This window comes from Solanum dulcamara, chromosome 7 (assembly GCF_947179165.1).
Source record: "Solanum dulcamara chromosome 7, daSolDulc1.2, whole genome shotgun sequence".
NCBI classification, from domain to species: domain Eukaryota; kingdom Viridiplantae; phylum Streptophyta; class Magnoliopsida; order Solanales; family Solanaceae; genus Solanum; species Solanum dulcamara.
In genome coordinates, this window is record NC_077243.1 from 23174035 (window position 1) to 23201403 (window position 27369).

Sequence of the window (27369 nt, forward strand, 5' to 3'; positions counted from 1 at the left end):
GTTAAATGCCTTTATCAACCCACAATGTCATCCTCAAGCTATAAAAATTCAATGCTTAAAACAAAAAATGAAAGGAAGGAAGAATAGGGAAAGGGCAAGTGAGAAATTAAAATTTTGACTTGGAATTTGCAAAATAAAAATACCCCCTCCGTTCCAAAGTAGTTGTCACACGTTTCACTCCTCGAGGGTCAATTTGACTAATTTTCAAAGTCAAATTTAATTAGATTAATTTGATATTCTAAAAATTAAACTTTAGATATTCAAAATCTATATAGAAAGTACTCATATCAATGTGATGAAAAGGTACATCTTAAAATATTAGTCAAAGATCGTATTGTTTGACTCTCAAAAACAAAACGGTGACAAGTATTTTGGAATGAAGGACTACTATATAACCGTCCATACCTAGGTTTCCCATAACCCCACGAATCCAAATCTGTACTTAGTTTTCCATTTTGAGCTTGCAAATATGGTAACATCAACTCTGGAATGATAGATTACAACTGTTTCTGTATGAGGGAGATACAGTATAACACATTAGCTTGTGGTACAATCCACTTTCAGAAGTATTTTTTAGAATTACATTGTCAGAGTTTTACATTTGTAGTTTACATGACTGAACAAACTAACTAAAGTTACCTAAATACTTGATATAACATGCAAAAAGTATCAGTTTTCACTATTAAATTTCTCATTCTGCAGGTACTTCAACACTCCATAGGCAACTGTTCCAGCCACGAACAGGAAGACTGTCGGAGTAAAGGATGGATACAGATACTTCACAAAAAAACTGTCCCATGCCTCTGGTAAAAAGCCTAGATGCAGCAGAAGAGTTAGAAAATTTCCACGTGGAGATATACATATCTAAAGTTGTTGCTCATAGATTCAGCTGTAATGTCACACTAATTCATCAAATCCAAACATATCTATAATCTATCTATGGAGATATTTAAAGAGAGAAAGATTTACGATGTGCATCGTGACAACACAACTCATGTCAAACTACTTTTTGTAAGTTGTTCTGATACTGTAATCTACTCACTCTGTTAGTTACAAGAACAAATGTTTAACCTTCGATCAAAAAAAATTGTGAAAAATTATGATTATAGACTGTAATAATGCTCATGTTTTCTAACTTGATGTTATCAAACATCATCATATTGTGGGAAGTGCTTGGTCCGTTAATGCTATTTCATTCCAAGCAAATGCTATTAAGGAGAACTTGTAGGAAACATGAACACCAAACTTTATGCTGCCTATTTGAACTGTTTTCATGTCCAACATCAACACTAAAGGGTCGTTTAGTAGGATGCACTAAAAAAATAATGCATGCATTAGCTTTGTGTATTGCTAATAACTTGCTTGGTTTACTTTTTCAACCTAAGTTATAAATAGGTTGGTATAACTCTATTTGGTATTATGCTATACATAACTAATAAATGACAAACTATGGTATCAGGAATGTAAGATTTTGTAATGCATGCATTAGCATGGTTAAAGCTACAATTGCCCACCGTATTTGTGGAGGGTATTTTTGTAAACAAATATTTTTTTAAAGAAATTATGTTATGCATGTTATTTTTAATACACCAAACAAAATAGTGGCATAAGAAATAACTAATGACAACATTACTAATACACCATATTTAACACTATTCTTATACACCCTACCAAACGACCCGTAATAGAGTACTAGTGAGGCACTTGTGAGAGACCAACTCATACATGTCTCCTAATTTTTATATTCTTAAATCTTCCACCCTTACCACTCTATTGGACACCCAATTAGGATAGTAGTTTTAAAATTTTCTGCCTTAATAGGAATTTTAATCTGACACAAGTTGCATTTCATAGTTTGAAGCTAGAGAACCATGTTGTGGTTCAAATAACATTCTCCAGAATGAGTGCAGCTCACAGACCAACTTGAGGAATGGAGACTGAACACCACCTTATTGATTGACACCCTTTCTTGAGGAGAACTGAAGAAAGTAGGCAATGAGCAGACCCATCACAAAAAATAGAAAACTTGGAGATTTTTATTTTCGGAACTTGTAGTGAACCTAGCACTATTTAAGCACAAATGATCTTGTGAACATTGAGTTACATATGTTTTAAGATATATTCTAAATTGTAATCTGTTAAATAAACTTCCAACAGAAGTGAAGATGGTATGAATTGAAAACTTTATGGTATATGGAGAACAACAATATATTAAAAAGGAAACTGTGGCAAGAATCCTGGATAGGTCACCAAGGAGATCTTGTGTCTACTTACTCTCTTGGCACTTTGGGAATCTACACCCTCAATTTTATCAGAGGCAAATGTGTCCATTTGTGAACTAGGAGATTTACTACAAAGGGTTGGAACATAGTCAGAACTATTAAAATTGGCTCTATCAAGAAAGATTGAGCTGTTGAATATTAAGTGTTGTATGATTATAATGATTAGGCCCGGGTAATCATATTCTATGAAATGCTTTATATAAATTATTATCTTCACTTTATTTCTCAAAGGTCAAGCACAATTCATCACTTGTCTATGATGCATTAGATATCAAATTATTTTAAATTGATGTAGTTTAATAAATATAAACTGCATCTATAGTATTTTCTATTGGTGCATTCACAAAAACATAGTAGATTTGTTCTTTTACTTCTTCTACATGCTTATATTCCAAATTAATGCTTTCCTCTATCTGTGCTTATGCATGTCTGGTACTCATTTTCACAACTATAGTGTCGTATCACAGGTGAAATCCCAAATACACCTTATTACATTTACATGGAAGTTTTACATTACATGTATATAACATAGTTATCCTTTATATTATTTATCAATACTGATGACAATTTCTGGTTTTCATTTTCTATTGAGGACCATGATGTTATTGTCTATCATCGCTATCTTCTCCTTAACTCAATTGAGCTTTAATATCTACCTGACACACACTTTGTCCAGGCACAACCACTTCAAAAGTTGGTACACATATCACTAAATTTTCACAGATGTAATGTACATTACTGATTTTCAGAAGATTACCCTGGGAATTAGTAATATTTTTATATATGGGAAATGATTTTAATGATATATCCTAAGAATTATTTGCTCATTGCTCCCAATGACATGTTTTGAGTCCCAGCATAATAATGAGGTTATATGCGACGAAGTTAGAAATTCATACTAGGGAATTAAAACAAGTACTAGATGTCACTCACAGAGAGGATTTTGACATATGATCTAAAGCAATTTTAAAACTCCTTTGGCCCCAGGGCCTAGCTCAAGTGGCAAAGGGTGGAGGATTTGTGGCATAGGTCACAGGTTCAAGCCCCACACCATGCAGAGCGAAGCCTGGTATTTAAGTGGAGAAGGGTAGAGGGGCGGGCCCATTATCCACCGAGTTTAGAAGGCTATGGTTGGTCCAAAGGGCGGGCCATAGACGGATTTCTCGGTTTTTTTTTTTAAAAAAAAAACTCCTTTGCCACTACAATAGAATCTTCTCTTATGTCAATGGGATTTAACAGTTACATATATATAACCAAAATACTTTGTTTTTGCCCGATTTGCGCAGTACAATTTCTGAATATCCAATAAAGGGAATTCAATTGAACCCTTTTCCTCCCTTTAGCTGCACCCCTGCTTATACATGCATGGGAAGAGGTAACCAAGAACAAATTGGGAGTAGACCCATATACAAGTATGCGTCTGCGCATCTAATCAATAGGTATTTCGAGAATTAATCAGTTAATCACTCACTTATATCAAAAGAATTGAAGCGCTACTCTTTATAGTTGCTGAATGGAAAACCACACTAAGAATGAAGAAAAAAGGGGGCAAATTACAAATACAATTAAAGGGTGGACAATAATTTTACCTGAGGCAGCAAGGAGAATACCCTCGACAAGGATTACTCCACCAAGTCCTAACCAAGCAAGAAGAAACGCACTCTCATTTTTCTGAAATTTCTTAGATCCAGATTCCTCCGCCGATTGGGTAGCAAAGCTGGGCTTCTGAATGGGTTCTCGTCGGATAATTGAATCCCTCTCTCTTTTTCCCTTTTGTTGTTTCTTCTTTGATGTGGTGGAAACCGATGACCCAAAACCTAAGGAACTCGAGCTGGCGGCCTTCTTTGTCTCCTCTGTAGAATTATCAGAAGAAGAAGAGTCCTGGAATTTGATAGAGAAACCTCTGGGGGTGGGGTGTTGATGGGGTTGGGAGTGGAGAAGAAGAAGATGAGGTCTCTTCGTAAGTGGTGAGTTCAGTAGTAGCGCCATTTTCAGTTGCCTCTTTTTTCGTTTCTTCTTTCTTTAATTATCACACTCAATGAGTACCATGTGATAAAAAAAAAATTAATTAAAAAAATGGTGATATTAACTTGATCATATAGAATTAAATAGAATATGGATCTGATTAGAGTAATTAAAAATTTTGAAGGTGTATTTATTAGAATTTTGAAATTTTAAAATGTCTGTAGTTTTATTTTAAATTTTAAAATTTTCCTTTTTTTTAAATTATCTATCAATTTTAGTAGGCGTTTGGACATGAGATTCATATTGCGATATTAAATTATGAGATGAAATCAACATTTGGACATGCAAATTGATTTCATCTCATAATTTCATATCATGAGATGGAATTTTAAATTTTCCAAAAAGCGTGATTTGGAAATTTCAAATCATGATTTGAAAATTTTCAAATACAAAAATTGATCCACAAATTTATCTTTTGAAAAAAAACCAAATTTATATCAACTAACCATTTTTTATATGTAAATAAAATTTATAATTCATATAATTACTTTTTAAATCATTTATATCTCGATTATTCTCACCAACATAAAACTTATTATTAGTTCAAATAAACTCCTACTTTACGATTTATATTCACCAAATTCATTATTTTTTATCTAATTTATTTGTCAACCAAATTTATTACTAATTCAAATGATCGACAAATGATATATACTAAGGATTTCTTGATCATATGATTATCTTCTCAGTCATATGATTGACAAATTTAAGTTCAAATGTGAGAAGATTATCCATATTATGTGGGGGATTATATTAAAGACTAATACACTATAACTTATATTCAATTTTTTTATTTAATTAAAGCTTGATCAATAAATATTGTATTTTTTTAGAATAGCTTTGTGATAGTGTATTATGCAATTTTATAAACTTTTTCTTATTTGGTATGATTATATAAAGAATTGAGATAATTTTAATAGTTTTACTACTTATGAGGTTTTTATGTTTATGAGAAAACATACAACACAAAAAGTCCAAATTGCATGTTCAAACAAAATTTCAATTTCATATCATAATTTCAAATCATGATTTCATATAGCATGACCAAACGGGCTCTTACTATCTTTTTCTCTTTCTTTTCAGATTTTCTCTCTCCCTCTCTCCATCATCATCTTTCTTTTTTTTTTGTCCTTTCCTCTATCTTCTTCTTCTTCTTTTTCGTCATCACCATTGTTGTCACCATCGTTCATTTGAGAATTTCAAAAAAATAAGCCGTTGAAAAAATTTCTGCAAAAAATCAAGCAATTATGATAGTTGTTGCAGCAACTATGATAGTTATTGCAGCTGCTTGATTTTTTACGGCAACTTTAACAATTGTTTAAGTTGTTGCAACAATTGTTGAATTATTGTAGCAACTTCTGCATAGTTGCTGCAACAACTTCTACATAATTGCTGCAGTAGCTTCGATAATTGTTTAATGTTTTGATATAGAATGAGGTGTACATAGGAGGAACTAGTGAAGGAGCTAGTGGTTGTGGCGAAGGAGAAGATTGTTGTCACATCTAATCTACTGAATAATTAAGACTTGTGTTACTTTTTTTTAGTTTTGAAGCTTTTTTGTCACCTTTAATAAAAAATTCCAAGTGGCTTAGACCTTTATACAATAAAATCATTCAACTAAATTTATATGTTCTTGATCAGACGATCAATATTAGTTGTACCCACGTTATGAACCCCAATGTTTGGAGTTCGGACATTCAAAGTAAAATCAATGATTTACAATTCAACAATTATTCAGTAGTATGTATTAAACGAAGCTGACTGAACTACAAATTATATCATCTCTAGAACTCTAGAAACATTTACCAGAAAGTTAATTTTATTAATTATTTCAATACGTTCTTTTCTTTTCATTTTAAACTAAGTTATTTCAGTAGGTCAGACCCCATAATTACTTAAATTATCCTTAGCCATTGTATACAGCAAGAATTGTGTCACTTGGGTTGTAATCAAACTGTTAGACCTAAAAACTATTCGGCTGGTAGCAATGCTGCTACTTCTGTGTATGAATGCATAAATACTCAATAAAATCTCCTTTTAACCAAAATAAATAAATTAGCTTCTTCGAAGAATTGCTCAATAAATAGCCTGGCCATGAGATGTTTCCTCTGAACGCCAACTTAAAGAATGACATGCTTGAAAAAAATTTAATTTGCTTGCTTAGCCGTGATGAGATCTCCTCTTCAGATCAGCTATCTGTGTGCACAAATACTTCGCCTCGTCATGGTTTAGTACAGGGGAAGGAATTTGTTTTCTCAATGCAGGGGTTAGAACTCCTTTTGCTAGCATTTCAAGAGTTCCATTTCCTCACAAAGGCCTGTAATGTCCGGTATTATTCCCCCATTGCAACTCCTTACAATGCCACTACCAGCAAGATCATTCAGTATATCAGCTGGATCTTTGGCTCCTCCATGCTGCAAGAATCTTGCTCTTAAAGCTGAACCAGTGTCCAATGATAAAGGATCCTCTTGGCACATCCTTTGCCAGATACTCGCGGCAAAGCATTTCGCATATAAGTAGCTATAATAACCTGCAAAAGTAAGGCAAAAGTTATTGCACCATTTTCTAAGTGTAATGAGCAAAATTAAAAGCCCACAGATTCAAATCCAAACATTCCAAATAGCAATATTTATCAAAAAGAAAAGAAATAAATCAAATAAGAATGAAGACAAAATCTTCATAATTATCTAATATGAATGTTGCCCTACCTTCCGGAAAAGAAAGTTATTTATGACACTCTAAACTAAAATCTTCTGCAGGTACAGCTTTAAGAACAGAACTCTAAAACTAAAACAAGTTGAAAATAAAAAGGTCCAACGTTGTGGAATAGATATTTCTTGCATCTGCCATTTCCACAGTTCTCCATTACACTATATGAAGCAGTGAATTTTCCTAGTCAAATACCACCTTTTTAAGGGGATAAAAAACCTTTATGAACATCATATAGGGAGGCTTAGAGTAACTGGTAAAGTTGCTGTCATGTGATCAGAAGGTCACGGGTTCAAGCCTTGAAAATAGCCTCTGGCAGAAATGCAAGGTAAGGCTGCATATAATAGACCCTTGTGCTCAGGCCCTTCCCCGGACCTTGCGCATAGTGGGAGCTTAGTTCAAAATTTTGGTTCATCAATCGAATCCCCTTTCATATAATATGATTACAGAAGTCTCTAAGAGACTAAGAGTGAAAAATAGACATCCAGAAAAGGAGAACACATGATCTAACCATATAGGGAAGCTTAGAGTAACTGGTAAAGTTGCTGCCATGTGATCAGAAGGTCACGGGTTCAAGCCTTGAAAATAGCCTCTGGCAGAAATGCAAGGTAAGGCTGCATATAAATAGCCTCTGGCAGAACCCTTGTGCTCAGGCCCTTCCCCGGACCTTGCGCATAGTGGGAGCTTAGTTCACCGGGCTGCCCCTTTTTTTTTTTTATTTGACTACAAAACATATTTTAATTTATATTCGTAGTCGTAATGGTATCTCAAAATTTTGGTTCATCAATCGAATCCCCTTTCATATAATATGATTACAAAAGTCTCTAAGAGACTAAGAGTGAAAAATAGACATCCAGAAAAGGAGAACACGTGATCTAACCACTCGCTAAGAAGAAAAGGCAAAAAACCGAAAATATCACCCACCATAACATCTTGCCAAAAATTTTACTAGCCCCATCACTGTCTCTCACTACCATTCAGCTCTGAGAATCGCACATCTGAATATAGAGGAACACCTCATCTAACAATCAATCAACCACTTAATTCACTTTTCAAAACGGACTTTAGATCTTAGTATAAAGTTGATAAAAAAACATCCTGATTGGACCACCAACTATGAATCATGCATTTCTACTAAATTATGACTGAATAGCCAAACAGTAGGTATGCAGATGGTATATCAGACAAAACATAGGGCAATATTCTCACATATACAGGCAAAATATCACAATCATGAGTCAATTACTAGTGTTCTGATACCTGCACCATAGTTTGTAAGATGACTGAATCGGGTATGCCAATGTGTTCCTTCCACATGTGTCCAACTTGTATGTTGTCTTTTTAAATCTGCAACAACTGCTATTGTATCTCTCTCCATGGATGGCTGCTCTCCAAAGAGTGTTTGATCAACTAGTGCATAGAAGATCTGAATAGATGAAAAGGTTGCATAGGTCAAAATTCTTGCCTCAAGTTTGATAAAGTGGCATTGAAGAAATGCTTATAAAAAGAGTTAACTAGGAAAGGCACCGTAAAACATACCTGGCGTTGCAATTCAGTTGCAGCAAACATCTTTTTAGCTCCCACCATTGATTCTACAAGTTCTTTGGGAATGATATCACCAGTTGAGTAGTGTTTAGCAAATGTCTGTAACACCCGATAATCCCAGGCATAGGACCTATGGATCAACAACAGTGAAAAAACTTTTAAGTAACAACTGATAAGACAGCACTAACATGCACATGCAGCATTTATCCTGAAGATAGAAATATAGCATGTACATTGCATGATAGTGGTGGATTAAACCTGAAACTAGGAATAAAAGACTTTTCCATTTCGTGCAAAAACTAATGACAACTATATCACAAGAAAGAAAAAAGGTAGATACACAGCATATAATATAATGAGCAGTGTGCGTCTAAACATTTCTCTTCATTGCTGATGAAAAGTATGGATCAAAGACTCTGCATTTGGCTCACTCAAATAGGTTTGAAGGCGTTTCAGCAAAATCGAGAACCACCCTCGTACCAGAAAAGTGTTGGTATTCCTGCACAGGTAGCCAGCCATCAAGTGAGTTCAATGACGATTTCAAAGCGAAAGTGAAAACGACTAGCTAATAGAATCAGAATAAAACTAGTACCGTTCTTGAAAGCAATGAATGTAGAGCATGCCCAAACTCATGGAAAAGTGTTTCTACTTCAGAGTGGTTAAGCCTCACAGGAGCCAAACTTGACCCAGAGAAATTGCAAACAAGCGCTACAACCTATAAGTTAACATGCACAAATAATTTTTAATTAGCTAAAATACAATAGAATTACTGCAACGATCCACAGAGTATCCATAAACAGTGAGCTTAAAGTAGACTCTAGCATGATATATGCATTTAAGGAATCAGTTCTTCAGGGAGGGGAATGCCAAACACAGAAAGTTTCAACTGGTTAAATGGGAGAAGGCCATGAGGGACAGAAAGGGGGGAGGATTGGGATTAAAAAATCTGAAGATGCACAAAAAGAGAGTGCTTTTCAAGTGGTTATGGAAATATAATTCAGAAGATGAAGCTTTCTGGAAGAAGATAATTGAAGCTGTCTATGGTAAAAGAGATGGTTGGAGACCTTGTCCTAGAACTCACATTTGAGAGGATGGATTTGGAAAAACATTAGCACGTTGTGGGATGAGTTTCAATTACATACTAGAAGTGGGAAACGCTGAAGAAGTTAGGTTCCACTAAGATATCTGGACAGGATAGGACAGCTTAAAGATCAAATTTCCAGTGTTATACAGTTGCTCCATTAATAAGAGTGGTACTATAGCTGAATTGTCATTCAAGTTCAGGCTGGGAAGTATATCTTAGAAGAAACTTGAATGAAAGGGAAGTGGATCAGTGGATGGTTTCTGTCAGATGTTGCAGCAGCTAGATTCAGTTACTGATCAGAACAGAAGGAACTCCTTGATAAGTACAGATCGCAAGAATAATAAGTTCTCAGTTGATAACTGTTACGGAATATTGATGAGCCAATCAGAGTGTTGGTAACTTAATTTGCCCTGGAAGATATTTGGAAGATAGAGCTCCCATCAAAGGTGTGTTTTGATTGGATTGAAGCCTTGGAAGCTTTCTTAGCTCAGGATAAACTACAGAAGAGAGGTTTCTCTATTGTTAACAGGTGTTATTTGTGTGAAGAGATCAGGAATCAATAGAACATTTGTTTCTCCAATGTAAATGGTTCAGGCAGTGCTGGGCTCTATTCCTAAGTATCTGGTGGTGGTTCTTTGACAATGTCTAATAGCACAAGGGGTCTGCTGGAGTGTTGGCAGGGATAGGGAATTCAAAAAACTTGAAACAAATCTGGATCACTGTTCCTCTATGAATTTTTTGGACTCTGTGGTTGGAACGGCATAGAGCTTGTTTTGAAGGACAAAAAATCGTTTATTTCTAGAATTAAGCACAATTGTTTGCACAATCTTTTCTTCTGGAGTAACAGCAGGCAAATTGGAAGTATGGAGCAGTATATGGATTTCTTGGAAATGTTAGGAGGAAAATAGTAGTTGCATCTTTGTTGTAGTAAAGACTGTACAGTAGTTTCTGATCTCTCTTGAGTCTCATACTTTTTATACCATCTTGGTACCTTTTATTGATAATACCTTTACCATTCAAAAAAATTTTTTTACTACCCTGAGATTATAGAAACCGAAAAATTTACTAGTAAAAACAAAAATTTTATTTGGGACAAGTTTCTATTAGCATAAAGTAAAAATAACTTCCCTGGATGACCTTTAAAAACACATTCAAATAATATTCCCTCCTCATTTTATGTGATGCGGTTTGACTGTGCACAGAGTTCAAGAAACAAAGAAAGAAATTACTTTATAACTTGTCGTTTAAAAGAAGCCATAGATATTTGTGTGGCTATAAATCATCTCATAAGAGTAAAAGGGAAAGTTTGAAGCAAAATAGTTGGTAGTAAATATAGAAAGGTAGTATCATTCTTTTTGGGGCAGACTAAAAAGGAAAATGTATCCTACAAATTGGGACAGAGGAAGTAAAAATCACAGAATCTACAACTTACAAATAGAAACAAACATTATTTTGAGGTCTATTAAAATAAAGCAAAATACTATAATAAACTTAGTGGTTGACCTTCAGAATTATTGTCCAGTTTTAAGCAAGAGAGATGCAAGCACACTTATTTTCTATCAATATCCAGGGAATTGTGAAAGATAAGTACCAATGCCCACATCATACCCAATCTAAATAGGTAGTTGAAAAGTCAATGGTAAAACAGGTTGACTGATCGACAGAGCATTTTTAGGGGGTTCTGTACTCCTCAGACTTACAAGTTACTATAGCCAGTTGCTTAATAGAGACACAAGAAACTACATGCATAGCATATAATGAAAAACTGAAACGAAGAAAAAGAGAATAATGCTCTTACATACAGGAAGTTGGTATTCTGTCTCAGAAACTCGACGTCCTCCTCGGATAGCAAAATGAGCACAAATGGGATGTTTACCTTTTCTTGATTTTAGATCGAGGTATAAATACCCCAGGTCTCCCTGAAAACACGTGTTATAAACTAGTTCAACTGGATGGATGTTAAGATTACCACTAAATGGACATTAATTAAAGAGCCAAATGCACATCAGGATATTAAATGATCAACTCAACAGAAAAAAGAAAGGTAAAGTTTAGTTAAATCTCTCAACATTCCGAATTATTGACAACTAGTCCATTTTCGCTAACCAAAGGTCAATATTGAAAAGAAAAAGAATGATTTATGTCAATGTACTGATAGGTTGATTAGTAAATAAATAGCATTCGCAAATAACAATCATGAAGGGAATTTCCCCTTTGCCACACCAAATTTATCATCTCAAAAGGAAATGGCTAAAATAAAAAAGAAAAAGAATTCTCTTGAATAAGTCAGAACTGGGGAATTCAGTAATCTCATAGTTAATATGACTATTACAATATAACAAGACAACCACTATTTCCAGTTCAGTAGACTTGCCTCAGTAGGATGATGTAGCACTATCTTCATCACATCAGGATGCCATGATTCACCAGGTGCAAGGGGTACTCCATGAAAGGTCACACCAAAGAGTGACTCAACCAAAACCTTCAAACCCTCAATACACTGTTGTAAAGGAAAGTATGATGCTATAACCTGCAATATTAATAGACAAGAACAGTTCTATCAAAAAAGGAAAAAAACATTCAGAGCATGTAAAAGTCTTCATGAGAGCAGCATTCTGCACTTCATATGTAAGCTGAATCAGAAATCTATTAGTACGCCTAGATAGTATAGTCTATATGTCATACCCATTCACAACAAAAGTAGGCGGAAACAGGGAACAAGTACACCTCAATAATTTCAAGTGTATGCTCACTCCTCAGTCCACCTCTTTTTAAGATTTACATTTACCAACAAAGAAAATTTTAAGTATCTCGGGTCCATAATCCAGGGTTGTCGGGACATCGACAATGATGTCACACATTGCATTGGGGCGGCATGAACGAAATGGAGGCTTGCCTCTGGAGTCTTGTGCGATAAGAAGGTACCACCTAAACTTAAAGGTAAGTTTTATAGAATGGTAGTTAGACCGTCTTTATTGTATGGGGTGGAGTGCTAGCCCGTTAAGAACTCACATGTTCAGAAGATAAATGTTGCGGAGATGAGGATATTGAGATGGATGTGTAGGCATACTAGGAGCGACGAGATTAGGAATGAGGTTAACCGGGAGAAGGTAGGAGTGGCCTGTGGTGGACAAAATGAGGGAAGCAAGACTGAGATGATTTGAACATGTAAGAGGAGTTGCGCAGACGCCCCAGTGAGGAGGTGCGAGAGGCGGGATATTGGGGGTACGCAGAGAGGTAGAGGTAGATCAAAAAAGTATTGGGAGATTCGAGGACATGATCCTAGATAGGAAGGAAGAGAGATTGCATATTAAGATAGAAGGTTTGTAGAAATAGAGTATTGTATTGCCTTGCAAGGGTTTAGGCTTGTTAGTGCCTGTCGTAGTACTAGAAGTACCCTTGTAGTTCTGGCCATATTGTGTTTTGATTATCACACTATTTGTTGTTGTTATAGCTCCTTCTTGTAAACTTTACATTGTCAACTACTATGATTTTTTCATTGTTTTCACCTTTTACTTGGGTTTTATGCGCTTAAGCCGAAGGTTTTTGGAAACAATCTATCTACCTCCACGAGGTAGAGGTCTGCGTACACTCTATACTCCCCAGACCCCACTTAGTGGAATTTCACTGGGTATGTTGTTGTATTTAACTTCACCAACAAGCACAATTTTTTTTTGAGAAGGTAACATACCAACAAGCACAAATAAAGGTGACATTTCCATGAAAAAATAAGGAATACAAGACCAAGTCCAATTTACTCGATCATGTTAATTACACATGAAATAGACTACACTTTGACAAAGCCTGAGTCTCTACTCCAAAACCTTTAAATGGACACGCACTGGGGAATTATGACATTTGAGCGAGGAGCCATAGCTCATCGATGTACACTGGTAGAAAATTCTTCTCTTTTTTTCCGGTTGGTAGAGCAAAAAGACTTACCAAGACTCTTATGATAGCATATAGCAATTCTGCCAATGCAGCACATCAACAACAACATACACAGTAAAATCAAAAAAGTAGGGTCTGGGAGGATAGAGTGTGAGCAGACCTTACCCCTACCTCGTGGAGGTAGAGAGGTTGTTCCCAAAGGACCATTGGCAAATGCAGTACGAATTGCAATGATCACTTCTTGTAGATATGGCAAAGCAGGTGGATGAAAAATTCAAAAGGCAAACATCTATGAGATGGTTTATAGACTTAAGTTGAACAAGTAAATTGGTGATAGAAAGGTCAACTTCAAATTGTCTATGTGTTTAACTAGTTCTTCCAAGCCATTAAAGATTCAAGTTTTCCCTAAACTCACATCATCAATCCACAGCATTGTTCCAACAAATAAACAAAACTTCAGCAAACCAAGCAGGAAAAAAAAGATGGAGAAACATCCTTTTTAGAAGGCCAAGTAATTACCTCAATGCTTTAAGCTCCAGGAGAACCCTGACCTCTCAATGTGTAAGACCCCGAAAGTCGGAAAGTTGGAACCAAGGAGAAAAGTCTCGAAATCTTGAACTGACCCAAGTATGCGAGTCACTTTTACAGCTCGTAAAATTGAGTCGTAGAGTGACCCCTCGAGCAACAATAGATGTTTCCCTCAGGAGAGGTTCTACGACTCAACAAGACGAGTCGTCGTCCTATTGACGGGTCGTAGAAACCCCTCGTCAACCAGAGTTCAGAGGCCTTGTTCAAATTTTCCCCAAGGCCAAGGTGACGACTTGACAAGACGGGTCGTAGAAGACCTTACAGGTCGTAAGAACCACCTGTCGCAAAACTTCCGAGACCCTAAAAATTGCAGGTTTTGGGACCTGCAGGACAAGCCTCAGGAGCGACTCGTTTTCAAATTGACGGGTTGTAAACTTGACGCTTTCCCAAACTTTAGAGACTCGATTTTCAGACCTTTTCTCAGACCTGCAGGACGAGTCGTTTCGTCATCCCTTCGACGACCCGTAGGAGTAGGTTTGTAGGTTCAAAAATTCAAAGTTTAATGAAGGGTAATTGTGTCTTTTTCAAAGTTCAGTTCAATGAACCTAGACACATTTATGGCCAAGTTCAAAGTCTATAAATATTCAATTCTTCAAATTCCCCTCCTATTCAACTCATTCTCCCAAAAAAAATTGACCAAGGCAAGAACAAAGTCTCTCAAGGTTTCTCTCCAAATTCAAGCTAGGGTTTTCAGATTTCTTCAAAGTTCTTCTTTAATTCTTAGTGAATTCAAGCAAGGTATTTGGGGATTGATTCATGGACTCTTTTCACCCATGAAGTTCCAAAGTTTCTCAAAGTTTTTATTCAATTTATAATTGATTATGAACCCTAATTTTGATGATTTGCATTAGGCTAATTTAATTCCGTTTTTAGATGTTATCAATAATCATTATATGCATCTTCTCATATGAATTGCATGATTTTAAGTTGAGTTATAGATGCCCATGCATAAAGCTATTTTCAAGCTATGATTATGAGTTAAAGATGAGTTTATGAGTTGATCATGAATTCAATGATTTACACGGGAATCATTGTACTCCGACCTCCATTCTTCCGGCATCTTCGATGTCTTGAAAATGACATTAAACAACGCAGTCAGCCACTCCAATCCTACCCTACCTGCATTCTTCCAAAATTCCTCAAGGATCTCGTCAGGTCCGGTCGCTCTTCTCCTGCACATCCTACGAACAGCTCCCTTAACCTCCTCAACCTTTATACTCCTACAATACCCAACGTTGCAACGCCTATCCAAGTGCTCTAAGTCTCCCAACACAAAGTCGCTGTCCCCTCCTTCGTTCAGGAGTTCGTGAAAGTATAACAGTCATCTCTGTCTAATGCGGGATTCCTGTACCAACACTTGACCATCCTCGTCCTTGATGTACTTCACTTGATCCAAGTCGCGTGCCTTCCTCTCTCTCGCCTTGGCGAGCTTAAATAGCTTCTTATCCCCACCTCTATCCTCTAGTTCTGCATAAAGGCGTTCAAAGGCTGTCGTTTTAGCCGCCAAAACTGCCATCTTCGCCATCTTATACTTTTCCATGTTCGTCTGCTTCTCTTCATCATCCTTGCTATCTATCAACTTCACATATGCCTGCTTCTTTGCTTCTACCTTCCCCTGGACTTCTCCATTCCACAACCAATCCCCTCGGCGCCCACCACGGCGGCCTCGTGAGACCCCTAGTACCTCTCTAGCTGTTTCCCTAATGCAGTTGGCCGTCCTATCCCAAATACTACTCACATCCCCCCTACTATCCCACGCCCCCATAGCCATAGGCTCTTTGAAGACTTTTTCCAAAGTTTTTAGCAAAAAAAGCAAAAACTGCTTCTTGCTCTTCCAATTCAGAAAGACTTGTCGGAAATCGCCCAAGCAGCAGTGGTGAAGCTGGATGCTCGAAGTGGCATCACAGATGTGGCATTGATTCCCCTAAGAGCTAGCTTTAGGGGCGGAATCGAATGATTACGAGATAAACACGGAATGAAAAGAAATCCCCAAGATGGAAAGAAGCTTGAAAGAGAGAACCAGGAATGAAATAGCGAGAATCTTCAAATCATCATCTTCAAACCGCGACTCCGATCGACATGAGAGGCATAGAGAGGACTCAAGGACAAGATACGGGCACTAGACGGAGTTCGGTCATCCACGACCCTCTTTTTCTTCTTCCTTCTTATCTCCAAATCCATGACCAATAGCTTATGTTGGGTCTTAAGATTCTCACTTGGTATGACCTTACAATCCTTATAGAGTCTTTTATCATCTTTTCTAAGAAGCAAAAAGTCTATTTGCGTCGCCGCCCTTGAGCTACGGAAGGTTACTAAGTGCTTCTCCTTCTTCGGGAAACTCGAGTTGGCCACCATTAATCCAAAAGCTTTTGCAAAATCCAGGAGTGAGGCTCCTCCACCATTCCTGCACCCGAAGCCAAATCCTCCATGCACCTTGTCGTAGCCTGTCGAAATAGACCCAATGTGCCCGTTGAAATCTCCTCCTATGAATAGCTTCTCAGTAGGCGGTATACTGCCCACCACTTCGTCCAAGTCCTCCCAAAAGCGCCTTTTTATCTACTCGTCCAACCCCACTTGTGGCGCATAGGCACTAATAATGTTCAAGGCAAGCCCTCCAACGACTAACTTAATCGTCATCATCCTATCATTGATCCTCCTAACCTCTACCACCTGATCTCTAAGCTCGCTATCTACTAAGATCTCTACCCCATTCCTATACCTCGACTTGCCCGAGAACCAAAGTTTGTACCCATCCACTTCCTTAGCTTTAGGTCCTACCCATTTAGTCTCTTGGACGCAAGCTATATTAATCTTCCTCTTCTTAAGAATCTTAACTAACTCTATGGACTTTCCCGATAAAGTCCCAATATTCCAAGACCCTACTCTCAATCTAGAAGCTCCCTCAGCCCCCTTAGCCCCCCCAACCCTGGCCCTCGATCCCAGCCAAGAACATGACCCTAGTCTACCATCGCTCACTAAAGCCAGAAAGCAGATATACGCTAGTGAAAGGATAATCTAAAATAAACGAAGGATCAATAGTAGAGCACAAGTTAGCAATAGTCTAAAAATGCGGAGTCAGAAGATCATTGATACATCTTGACAGTAAAAGCTCAAACAAGTAGCAAAGATAATAAAAAAACCGTTAGGCTTAACTCTTTACCGAGGAGTCCAACTTGTATGTTGCAGACTTCATCAACCACGTAAAGTATGCCTCATCCCATGGCTCCAACTCTCCATTGGGATCACCACTATTCTCTCTCTTGAAATCCTGAATCGCCTCAAACTCCTATTCAAACATATGAACATTTAGAAGGGCTTGAAACAGCTGCTGCAAGAGTAACATAATCAGTGTAAAGTAAAATCTACTTCCAGAACATACTTTATCAGCCTTGGGTCTGACCAGTTTGCTCATCTCAAGCAAAAAGGACATGACCACTTCAGGAGATGCAGCCATAGTAGAATGCAGAGCAAATTCAGCATAAGATTTATACCCCATAAGCTGCAAGTTAACAGGACAAAGCATATTAGTATTGACAACAATCTCTCTTCTTTTTTTCTTTTGCCAAAGATGCTTAGTAAAATCAAAAAGATCATTGATAAATGCACAAGCGGAAGTAATAGTGAATAATGAGAATCAAGGAGAGCTATCTGGCTGTAATATCTTTGGATTTCTTCCATTTGAAATTCGATTTGAACCAAAGATGGAAAATAAATATTGAATAATGATCGACCGAATCAGGAAAATATAAATTCAGCATTACCAGTCACGAGTTACAATCTCCGTCCTGAAATGGTTATCTTACTTTCCTATTTAGATGTGACAAGACATTTTACTACATATCTTCTTATGCTCCTATTCCTATGGAAACTATAAATGGAAGGTCCATATGTCTTCTACTCCAATAGTACCTTTTTGCACCATGTTCCCATGGTTTTTTTTGTTTTATTTTTTTTCCTGTAATTATGATGAAATATCCAACCTTGTTAAAGTGTGTGACCATCTCATCTAAAAGCTTAAGTTGTTAGAAAGAGCACATTTTTATTATTTTAATTGTATTCTCAACATGCTCCTCGTGTGCGAGCCTGATTCTTTTGCATGGGGAAAGCATATGGATTTTTTTTGATAATGGATGGCGGTGAGATTCGATCCCCAAGGACCTCAGCCTGGTCTGAAACCACTGATACAATGTTGAAGTGTGTCACCATCTCATAAAGCTATTAGAGAGAGAGAGAGTGCACTTTTTATTATTTAATTGTATTCTCAACAAGCCTCCTCAGTGAATCTTCCAGTGGCACACCACTTTTCAGCCACTATTCCAGCCATTTTCCAGCCGTAATTTTCCAATGAGATTCCAACGACTAGACTTCTCCGATGAGATTCTGCGATGATAAATTTTTTACTGATTTTGCTGCAAATTTTTCAACAACCAATTGGACTATTTGCTTTACATGTTTTCAAAATAAGCAAACTCAACTAGGTTTCTCTACCACGAGTTCAAGGGACATGTTTGAGTGTCGCAACATTACGTGTTAATATTAAGGTAGCCGCTCATTGATTAATTTAAAATGCAGATATATAGAATGTATCTCATACCAATAAATAGTCGTGTCTTGTGTTTCATTATCATCAAATCACCTTTTGTAGAATACATCTCACACCAATAAATAAGTGTATCTTGTGTTTCATTATCATCAAATCAACTGTCCTCTCTTATTTCACACAATATTTCAGAACTAAAATGGTAATTAAGTATGCCCTTCTCTAACAACTTAACCTTTTAAATTAGATGGTCACCAAATTTAACATAGAACAACAACATGCAGAGGTTCTGTGTAGGATCCTTACTTCTACCAATAAACAAAATCACACATGCTTGGCCCAAAAATTAGAATCTGGCTGCACATGAGGAGGCTTGTTCTAGAACTAAGTAATTTAGAAGTGCCCTTTCTCTAATAGCTTAAGTTTCCTGATGAGAAGATCACTCAATTCTTTTGATGAGAACATAACACAATTCAACAAAAACTAATCACTTTGCTAGACCAGAAGTGTTCACACACCAACCTGCGCAAATTCGTGTCTAGTTGCAATAAGCTTATCAAGAACCTCAAGGTTTGCATGTGGAACAGAATTTCCTTGAACATATGCCACTTTCCTGACCTGGACAAGATCATGAGAAAAATACACTAAATCATTTAGGCATTGAACGGTAAATCTCTTTTCTTTTTCCCACCGGTATTTGAACAAGACCTCATGAAAACAAACAAATAAGGTAACAACAGTTGGGAGATATATATATATATATATATATATATATATGTTGTAGTCTCTTCTTGACTTGCCAATGTATAGAGAGATTTAGATGGAATCATTTGGACGTAGAAAGGTGTTTATGTGAGGAAACAAATAACAAAGTACTTGTACTTAGTAGAAACAAAGTAAAAAATCATGATTCACAAAGCAAAGGATCATCAACATCTTTTCTGTTCTCCAATTTGCCAAGTCCAAAAATGATGCACAATTCATGAATTGGTGCCAGAATCATTTCTTTTCTTTTCTTAGGTGATCTTCTCTTTTCCTTCCCTAAGCCTAAAGTCTTAAGCCCTAAATTCATCATTCAAGACTCCCATACATAAACCCACTAATTGTTGTAATAGATATTATGTTTATTAGGCTTGCACTGTCATCCAAGCTTATCTATGTTAATGTAAGAGGTTTACCTTGAGTTGCTAACGATTTAGTTTCCTAACACTAGGAGAGAGTGAACAGAGAAGAAGTCGATGTACTAATATAAATATGCATAATTTTGATTACTCTAAAAAAACTCTTAAAAAATTCTAAACAGGATTAAGTTATAACTAACAGAAATCTGAGGTTGCTCAGTGTTACCCCAGCATCTGGTGCACATTGAAGAAAGCCTTGCAGAGTACTTGACTCAGTTGCTAAGCGAAATCCTTTTTCTTTGATGTTATCTCTTGTGCCCCGAGATCCCTTAGATGCACCTGGCAGGTTACGATAGATAGGGCTGACAAGGTGGTGCAATTTTTTAGGGATCTTAGATGCTGGAAATATATCCACATGACCTGGATCAGTAATAATATTTTCATTATACCTGACAAAGAAGAAAAAGGAAAACTGAGCATTCATTCAGTTATGCAGAGCTGCATGACTAGAAACATTAAAGGGCAAATTGATACATTATGCAATAAACAATAGTCAAACTGCAATTAAGAGCTGAATAGAGTCTAGTTCCATCAAGAAAAATTGCAGATAACCCAGCGATGAATTTGCAAAGACTACATCATTGGTCCCATAAATGCCATTTACAATGAACAGAGAGAAAAAATTGGACTGACACTGAGGAAGAGGAGAAGGAAGGAGGAGATGAACGGCTCTTTTTGACCCTGCACCAGCTAGAGGCCCTCAAAGGTATTACTCAAGAGTTTCATAGTTGAAAAGCAAAATACTGAACATCTATTTAATTCTACTTACGCAAATTTAGATGCATTTCAAATTAGATGCATAAACTTAGCCAAAGAGATACGAGCTTTGTTACAACAAATTCAATGAAACATTAATTAAAAAGAAACAGGGGAACAAGGTTTGTGGAAAGCTGCTATAGCTTCTAGATACACAATGGAAGACTTATGGATCACTAGGGAAGTTAGAAGCCCTTATGGGATAGATCTATGGAAAACAATCAGGAATCAGTGGCCTAAAATGTGGAGAAACTCAAGAATTGTAGTAGGAAATGGAAGGAGGACATCATTCTGGAATGATGTGTGGGTTGGTCAATACCCGTTAAAACAGTTGTACCCTGTGATCTACAATCTGAACCAACAGAAGGAGGCAACAGTAGCTGATGTCAGGGACAACCAAGGATGGAACCTCTCTTTTAGGAGAATTCTGAATGACTGGGAGATTGACAACCTAGCATATTTCTACAATTCTCTGGAGCAGGCCAATAACCTTCACTTTAATGAAGATAATCTACACTGGTTGAGGGACAATAATGGGAAGTTCACAGTAAAATCAGCCTACAGACACCTTGACAGGCCAGCTGCAATGTTCTTACCATGGCCTTGGAAGATGATATGGAAAGTTATAGTACCTCACAAGGTGGCTTGTTTCACCTGGTTGGTAGCCAGGCAAGCAGTACTAACTCAGGACAATCTAATGAAAAGGGGAAGGCAATTATGTTCCAGGTGGTTTTTTTTGTGAAAGAGACATAGGGACAACAAACCATCCCTTCATCCATTATAGAGTGACAGAGAAACTGTGGCAGGTGTTTTTTAACTTGAGGGATCTCAGTTGGTCCATGCCAAGGCATACCTCAGAAGCTCTAACATGCTGGAATAGAGAAGGAAATATGTCAGGCCACAAAGAGAGATGGAAGATTGTCCCTGTTTGCATCTGTGGACACTATGGAAGGAAAGGAATCAAAGATGTTTTGAAAACAAGAGCATCCCTTTCCAAATTTTGAAGTTGAATTGTCTTATAACCTTTTATTTTTGGTGTAACTATGTCCTCCCCAAAAAGGTGGAGGATATTACTCACTTTCTAGATAGTTTAGGAGGAATATAGGCGATAGATATCTTTGGTTTTGCTTACTGTAAACTCCTGATGTAATTACTACAACAACAACCCAGTGAAATCCCACATTGTCTTCCACCGAGGCCACTCCTATCTTGTCTCGAATAGCCTCATTTCTAATCCTGCCGCTCCTGGTATGCCTACATATCCATCTCAACATTCTCATCTCGGCAACCTTTATCTTTTGCACGTGGGAGACCTTAACTGGCCAACACTCCGCCCCATATAACATAGTTGGTCTAACGACCACTTTATAGAACTTGCCCTTAAGTTGTGGTGGCACCTTCTTGTCATATAACACACCGAAGGCGAGCCTCCATTTCATCCATCCTGCCCCAATACGATATGTGACATCCTCGTCGATCTCCCCGCTGCCTTGCATGATAGAACCAAGGTACTTAAAACTACTTTTCTTTTGGATGACTTGGTCCCCGAGCCTAACTTCCGCGCCAACCTCTTGAGGTGTCTCACTGAACTTGCACTCTAGGTACTCTGTCTTGGTCCTACTCAGCTTAAATCCTTTAGACTCCAAGGTGCGTCTCCAATCTTCCAGCTTAGCGTTAACTCTGCTACGAGTCTCATCGATGAGGACTATGTCATCCGCAAAAAGCATACACCATGGCACCTCACCTTGAATTTGTCGTGTCAATCCATCCATCACCAAGGCAAATAGGAACGAGCTAAGAGCTGATCCTTGATGCAACCCCATCACAACTGGGAAGTGTTCTGAGTCCCCTCCTACTGTCCTTACCCTGGTTTTGGCACCCTCGTACATGTCCTTGATCACCCTTATGTACGCTACAGGTACACCTTTAGCCTCCAAACATCTCCATAGTATCTCTCGTGGGACTTTATCGTAAGCCTTTTCCAAGTCGATGAATACCATATGCAAGTCTCTCTTCCTCTCCCTATATTGCTCCATTAGTCTCCTCATAAGGTGGATGGCTTCTGTAGTTGAGCGTCTCGGCATAAATCCGAACTGGTTCTCTGAAATAGACATACCTCTCCTCACCCTCATCTCCACCACTCTTTCCCACACTTTCATAGTATGGCTTAGAAGCTTGATACCTCTATAGTTATCGCAGCTCTGGCTATCCCCCTTGTTTTTGTATAGCGGGATCATGATGCTCGATCTCCATTCTACGGGCATCGTTGCCATTGTAAAGATGACATTAAATAACTTAGTCAGCCATTCCAAACCTACCGAGCCCGCACTCTTCCAAAATTCTCCAGGGATCTCGTCAGGTCCGGTCGCTCTTCCCCAGCGCATCCTACGAACAGCATCTTTAACCTCATCGACCGTAATACTCCTACAACCCCCAAAATCGTGACTCCTTCCTGTATGTTCCAAATCTCCCAACACAATTTCTCTGTCCCCTTTGTCATTCAAAAGTTTATGGAAGTATGACTGTCATCTTTGTTTGATAAGGGTCTCCTCTACCAATACTTTTTTGTGTTCGTCTTTAATGCACTTCACTTGATCCACATCGCGTGCCCTTCTCTCCCGGGCCCTGGCTAGCCTGAATAATTTCATGTCCCCACCTTTCTCTTCCAGTTCAGCATAAAGGCGTTCAAAAGCTGCCATTTTTACCGTTGCAACCGCTGACTTCGCCTCCTTCCTCGATATCTTATACAGTTCTCCATTCGTCCACTTCTCCACCTCATCCTTGCTCTCCATCAACTTAGCATACGCCACCTTCTTTTCTTCCACTTTCCCTTGCACTTCTCCATTCCACCACCAGTCCCCTCGATGCTGACTACGACTACCTGTCGAGACTCCTAGCACTTCCCTTGCTACGGTCCTAATACAACTAGCTGTCCTATCCCACATACCGTTCGCATCCCCACTACTATCCCAGGCCCCCATATCCTTCAATTTCTCTCCCATCTCTAGGGCACTAACAGTTGTCAAACTCCCCCATCTGATCCTAGGTCATTCTTCCCCGACCCTCCTCGTCCTCGTTATCTTGATCTCTAAATCCATCACTAAGAGCTTATATCGGGTTGTAAGGTTGTCGATCGGGATGACCTTACAGTCTTTGCACAAACCTTTATCATCCTTCCTAAGGAGTAAAAAATCTATCTGAGTTTTAGCCACTGAACTACGGAAGGTTACCAAGTGGTCCTCCTTCTTTGGGAAACTCGAGTTGGCTATCACCAATCCGAAAGCTCTTGCGAAATTCAAAAGTGCGATTCCTCCCCCATTTCTATCCCCGAAGCCAAAGCCCCCATGCACATCATTATACCCTCCCGAAATAGACCCGATGTGCCCATTGAAATCCCCTCCCACGACAAGCTTCTCAGTAGGTGGTATGCCTCCCACTAACTCATCCAACTCCTCCCAAAAGCGCCTCTTATCCCCCTCGCATAAGCCTGCTTGCGGCGCATAAGCACTAATAACGTTCAACGTGATCCCTTCAACGACCATTTTAATCGACATCATCCTATCATTGACTCTCCTAACCTCCACCACCTGATCCCTTAAATCACTGTCTATTAAAATGCCTACCCCATTTCTATACTTCGATTTACCAGAAAACCAAAGCTTATACCCGTCTACCTCATTAGTTTTAGAGCCGACCCATTTTGTCTCCTGGACACAGGCTATAATTACTACTATCTATAAAATATTAACTTTCTCAAAAAAAAAACAAATCTCAGTCAAACACCAAATTTTAACTTCTCCAAATGCTAGTTCAGTAAATCATCTAAAAAAAGTTGGTTGTATGGGTGCTCACTTTAACTCAACTACAAATCTGTGAAGAACTGAAAATAATTTTTTCCCTTGGGAATATGAGTAAATTTGATAACCACCCCCAGAAATTAAATTTAAGTTAGAATAGCATAATTGATAAAGATTCAGTAGACTGAATCCAACATATAGTCAAAATTCAATTGTTCCATGGCGTAAATCCACTTATTTGAAGAATAAATTGTGATTCAAATATCAATTGATATAAAAGAAACAGTACACAAGAGGGAAAGAAATAGTGGGTTGGATCAGTGATCGATTTCTAGGTTTCGTCCCTTGCTTCAAGCTCTGCTCTGGGAGAAAAGAAATAGCAACGACGGAACGAGAGGAGAGCCTTAGGGTACGCTCACTTCTGCATTTTTTTTTAGGTTCTCGAGATTCTCAATCGCTCTTTTTAGTGGGGAGGAAATCCCATTTCAAATATAAAACCAATTCTAGACCTACAAGCATCATGTGATCTCTTTTAACAACAACGTGAAAATTACAGAAAACATCAAAATGGTCCATCAATTAATAAAATTCCAGGAAGACCAATAAGGAGGCGATTTTCACTTACTCTCTACACGACTGAATAATGTCAATGGAAAGCTCATTAGCTCGATCCAGTTTTTCTGTGAAGCCACAAAAGGTTCTTAAATTAGTGCAACAGAAATGATTTACCGAGAAAAACAGCAGTTGTAAGAAGTCAAGTACCAGAGCAAAGATAGATTCCACCCTTCTCCAAGTCCATTCGTAGAAAGCGGGCTGCCCTCTGCGCTTCATGTGTGAGTGAATTGCTGTCTTTTTCTGCTTTATTCACTGCCTTGTATATACTATGGTTTGTATTAAGATACTGCATAACAAGGAGCAAAAGAGTCAATAAACCAATTGCACTGAGAATCTTCTGAAGCAACTACATCTTGAAGAGAATCCATCACTGGCAAGTGAAATTCCAGAATAAGACTACCCTTATACAAGTATTTCATTAATCTAGTGAACATTGCCAACTTGGAGACAGTTTTGGTTCTCCACCTCCAGGAGGGGGTGGGGAGGAGGTAGGAACAGATTCTACATGAGGGTGGATTTACATTTACATTCTTCATTTTCTACTTGGTATTAATCTGATTATTCAATTCATGGCCCTTGTTGCTAATTTGACAAAGACATGTGCAAAGGATAATCAGTGCTATACGACACACAGGGAGGTAAAAGAACTTTACATTAAATTTAGCTAATATATCAAAATGATGCTTACTGGATGTGAATAGATAACTATACCACGAATAAACTGAAACCAGATCACCTCAAACTTCAGTAGTCTACTGAAGTTTACGTCTAGTTATTGGCAACCATCAAGTGTGAGAAAAGACAAAGATCACAAAGTGTATCAAGGAGCATACACCAAATGAGACAGTCAAGTGACATAAAAATGTTAAATCCTAATGATCCTACTCTTGTTTACCATTAGATAGTTCAACTATTTATTCTCTGACATCACTAGCTAGCTGAAATTTGAGGCAATTTAGGTCCAATACAACAGTCGGTGCAAACACAAGTAACGTCATTTTGTATTCCTTATAAAATGAATCTCCAGGTTTTACTTTCCTGTAGAGAGTGGGAAAGAGCTCTTGGATGAGGGAATTATACAGCTTAAGCAGCTATTATTTTAAATTTGATATAACCAGGAAGGCAAAAAACAAACTAATAAACCCAATCAAAATTCAGGAACCTTACGTGTAAAAACTCATTTACTCTTAGGGATGCCTTGCTTGCCTCATCAACAAACTCCCTAAAATGTGACAATTTTTATGTAAGTACTCAAAGCAATTGAAAAGAAGATCAGAAACTGTAGATACGGATCCATAGTTTATGTCAATTCTAGCCACCACCTGTCTGGATGAGTGTGTCTGCACAATTCAGCTGAATCAATTACTGAGCACACCTATCAAATTAAATAGGTCAGTTATGGTCTGGCGTTTTCTTTCAACAAAAGCAGAATTAGACCACAAAAAACCAAACTTACAGTATCAGAAATCTCATCCATTGCTCGGATAATTTCAGGAGATGACGGCATGCCAGCTATATAGTTCACAAGTTCTTGTGACCTAATAAGCATGTGATTTTTTTTATCAAACACATGAAGGACATGAAACAGAAAACACTTATTTAACTCCAGATAAAGTAAATCAATTTCTGGAACATTGCAATAAGAGACGAGCGAAACAATCGACATTCACTGAACAAAAGTAGAGAATTTGCTATCAGTTTTGTAAATGCTTACCTCTCAATAGCATCGTCAACGAATCGTTGAAAGCCTTTAGGAGTTTTCAAATGATGAAAGCCGTAGAGACCGGTCTGTTTGATTGAGGGAGCTGTAGATGTTGAAATGTGGATGAAGTGGGAGCTGGCTCGTACATGAGCAGCGGCGGACTTGCGAATTAGAGCGTGCATGGCGTTCGCCCTAGAAGAAACTGCTGCAATTGACTCTTAACAACGAGGTTTCTGCTCCTCTTGTTCCTTCAATCTGCAGAAGGTGCCGGCTCTAATTGGAGTAGAAAATGCAAACCGGCAAAACAAGTCCGGTGAGAAATGGCGCTTTTCGGAGTTCGGACTACGGGCATTCCTGGTTTGATTTGAGTCGATTTGTAAGTACATATTCCAATTACACTACTGTATTCCAACCTAGCACTACGATATACTAAATTATTTTATTAAAATATCTTTATGATAATTAAATTATTTTTTTACAAAAAAATATTTTTATCATAAAGTAAACTAGTAAACTTATCAAAATAACGATTATATATGCGAATATAAATAAAGAACTAGATTAGAAAATAAAAGGGCAAAAGATTAAAAATGTGCCATAAAATATGTAAAAGTTTTTGTAATTGTCCGTTTGATTCAATTTTTTGATTATTTC

At 37.7% G+C, this 27369-nt stretch overlaps 2 protein-coding genes across 2 annotated transcripts; both read right to left on the reverse strand.

Moving 5' to 3' along the window:
• Nucleotides 1-530: 530 nt before the first annotated feature.
• Nucleotides 531-4338, reverse strand: LOC129896426 (protein LPA2). The gene is made up of 2 exons (XM_055972328.1): nucleotides 3872-4338; nucleotides 531-815 (listed from the first exon to the last, which is right to left on the reverse strand). Exons 1-2 carry the CDS (start codon nucleotides 4269-4271, stop codon nucleotides 670-672), a joined length of 546 nt encoding a protein of 181 aa, XP_055828303.1. The 5' UTR covers nucleotides 4272-4338; the 3' UTR covers nucleotides 531-669.
• A 1860-nt stretch (nucleotides 4339-6198) lies between these two features.
• Nucleotides 6199-27119, reverse strand: LOC129894983 (mitochondrial intermediate peptidase, mitochondrial). The gene is made up of 17 exons (XM_055970587.1): nucleotides 26728-27119; nucleotides 26470-26551; nucleotides 26336-26388; nucleotides 26181-26235; nucleotides 25161-25299; nucleotides 25024-25078; nucleotides 20012-20234; nucleotides 19187-19282; nucleotides 17504-17623; nucleotides 17285-17410; nucleotides 12020-12175; nucleotides 11448-11564; nucleotides 9154-9276; nucleotides 8993-9060; nucleotides 8556-8691; nucleotides 8277-8442; nucleotides 6199-6837 (listed from the first exon to the last, which is right to left on the reverse strand). Exons 1-17 carry the CDS (start codon nucleotides 26895-26897, stop codon nucleotides 6590-6592), a joined length of 2133 nt encoding a protein of 710 aa, XP_055826562.1. The 5' UTR covers nucleotides 26898-27119; the 3' UTR covers nucleotides 6199-6589.
• Nucleotides 27120-27369: the final 250 nt, after the last annotated feature.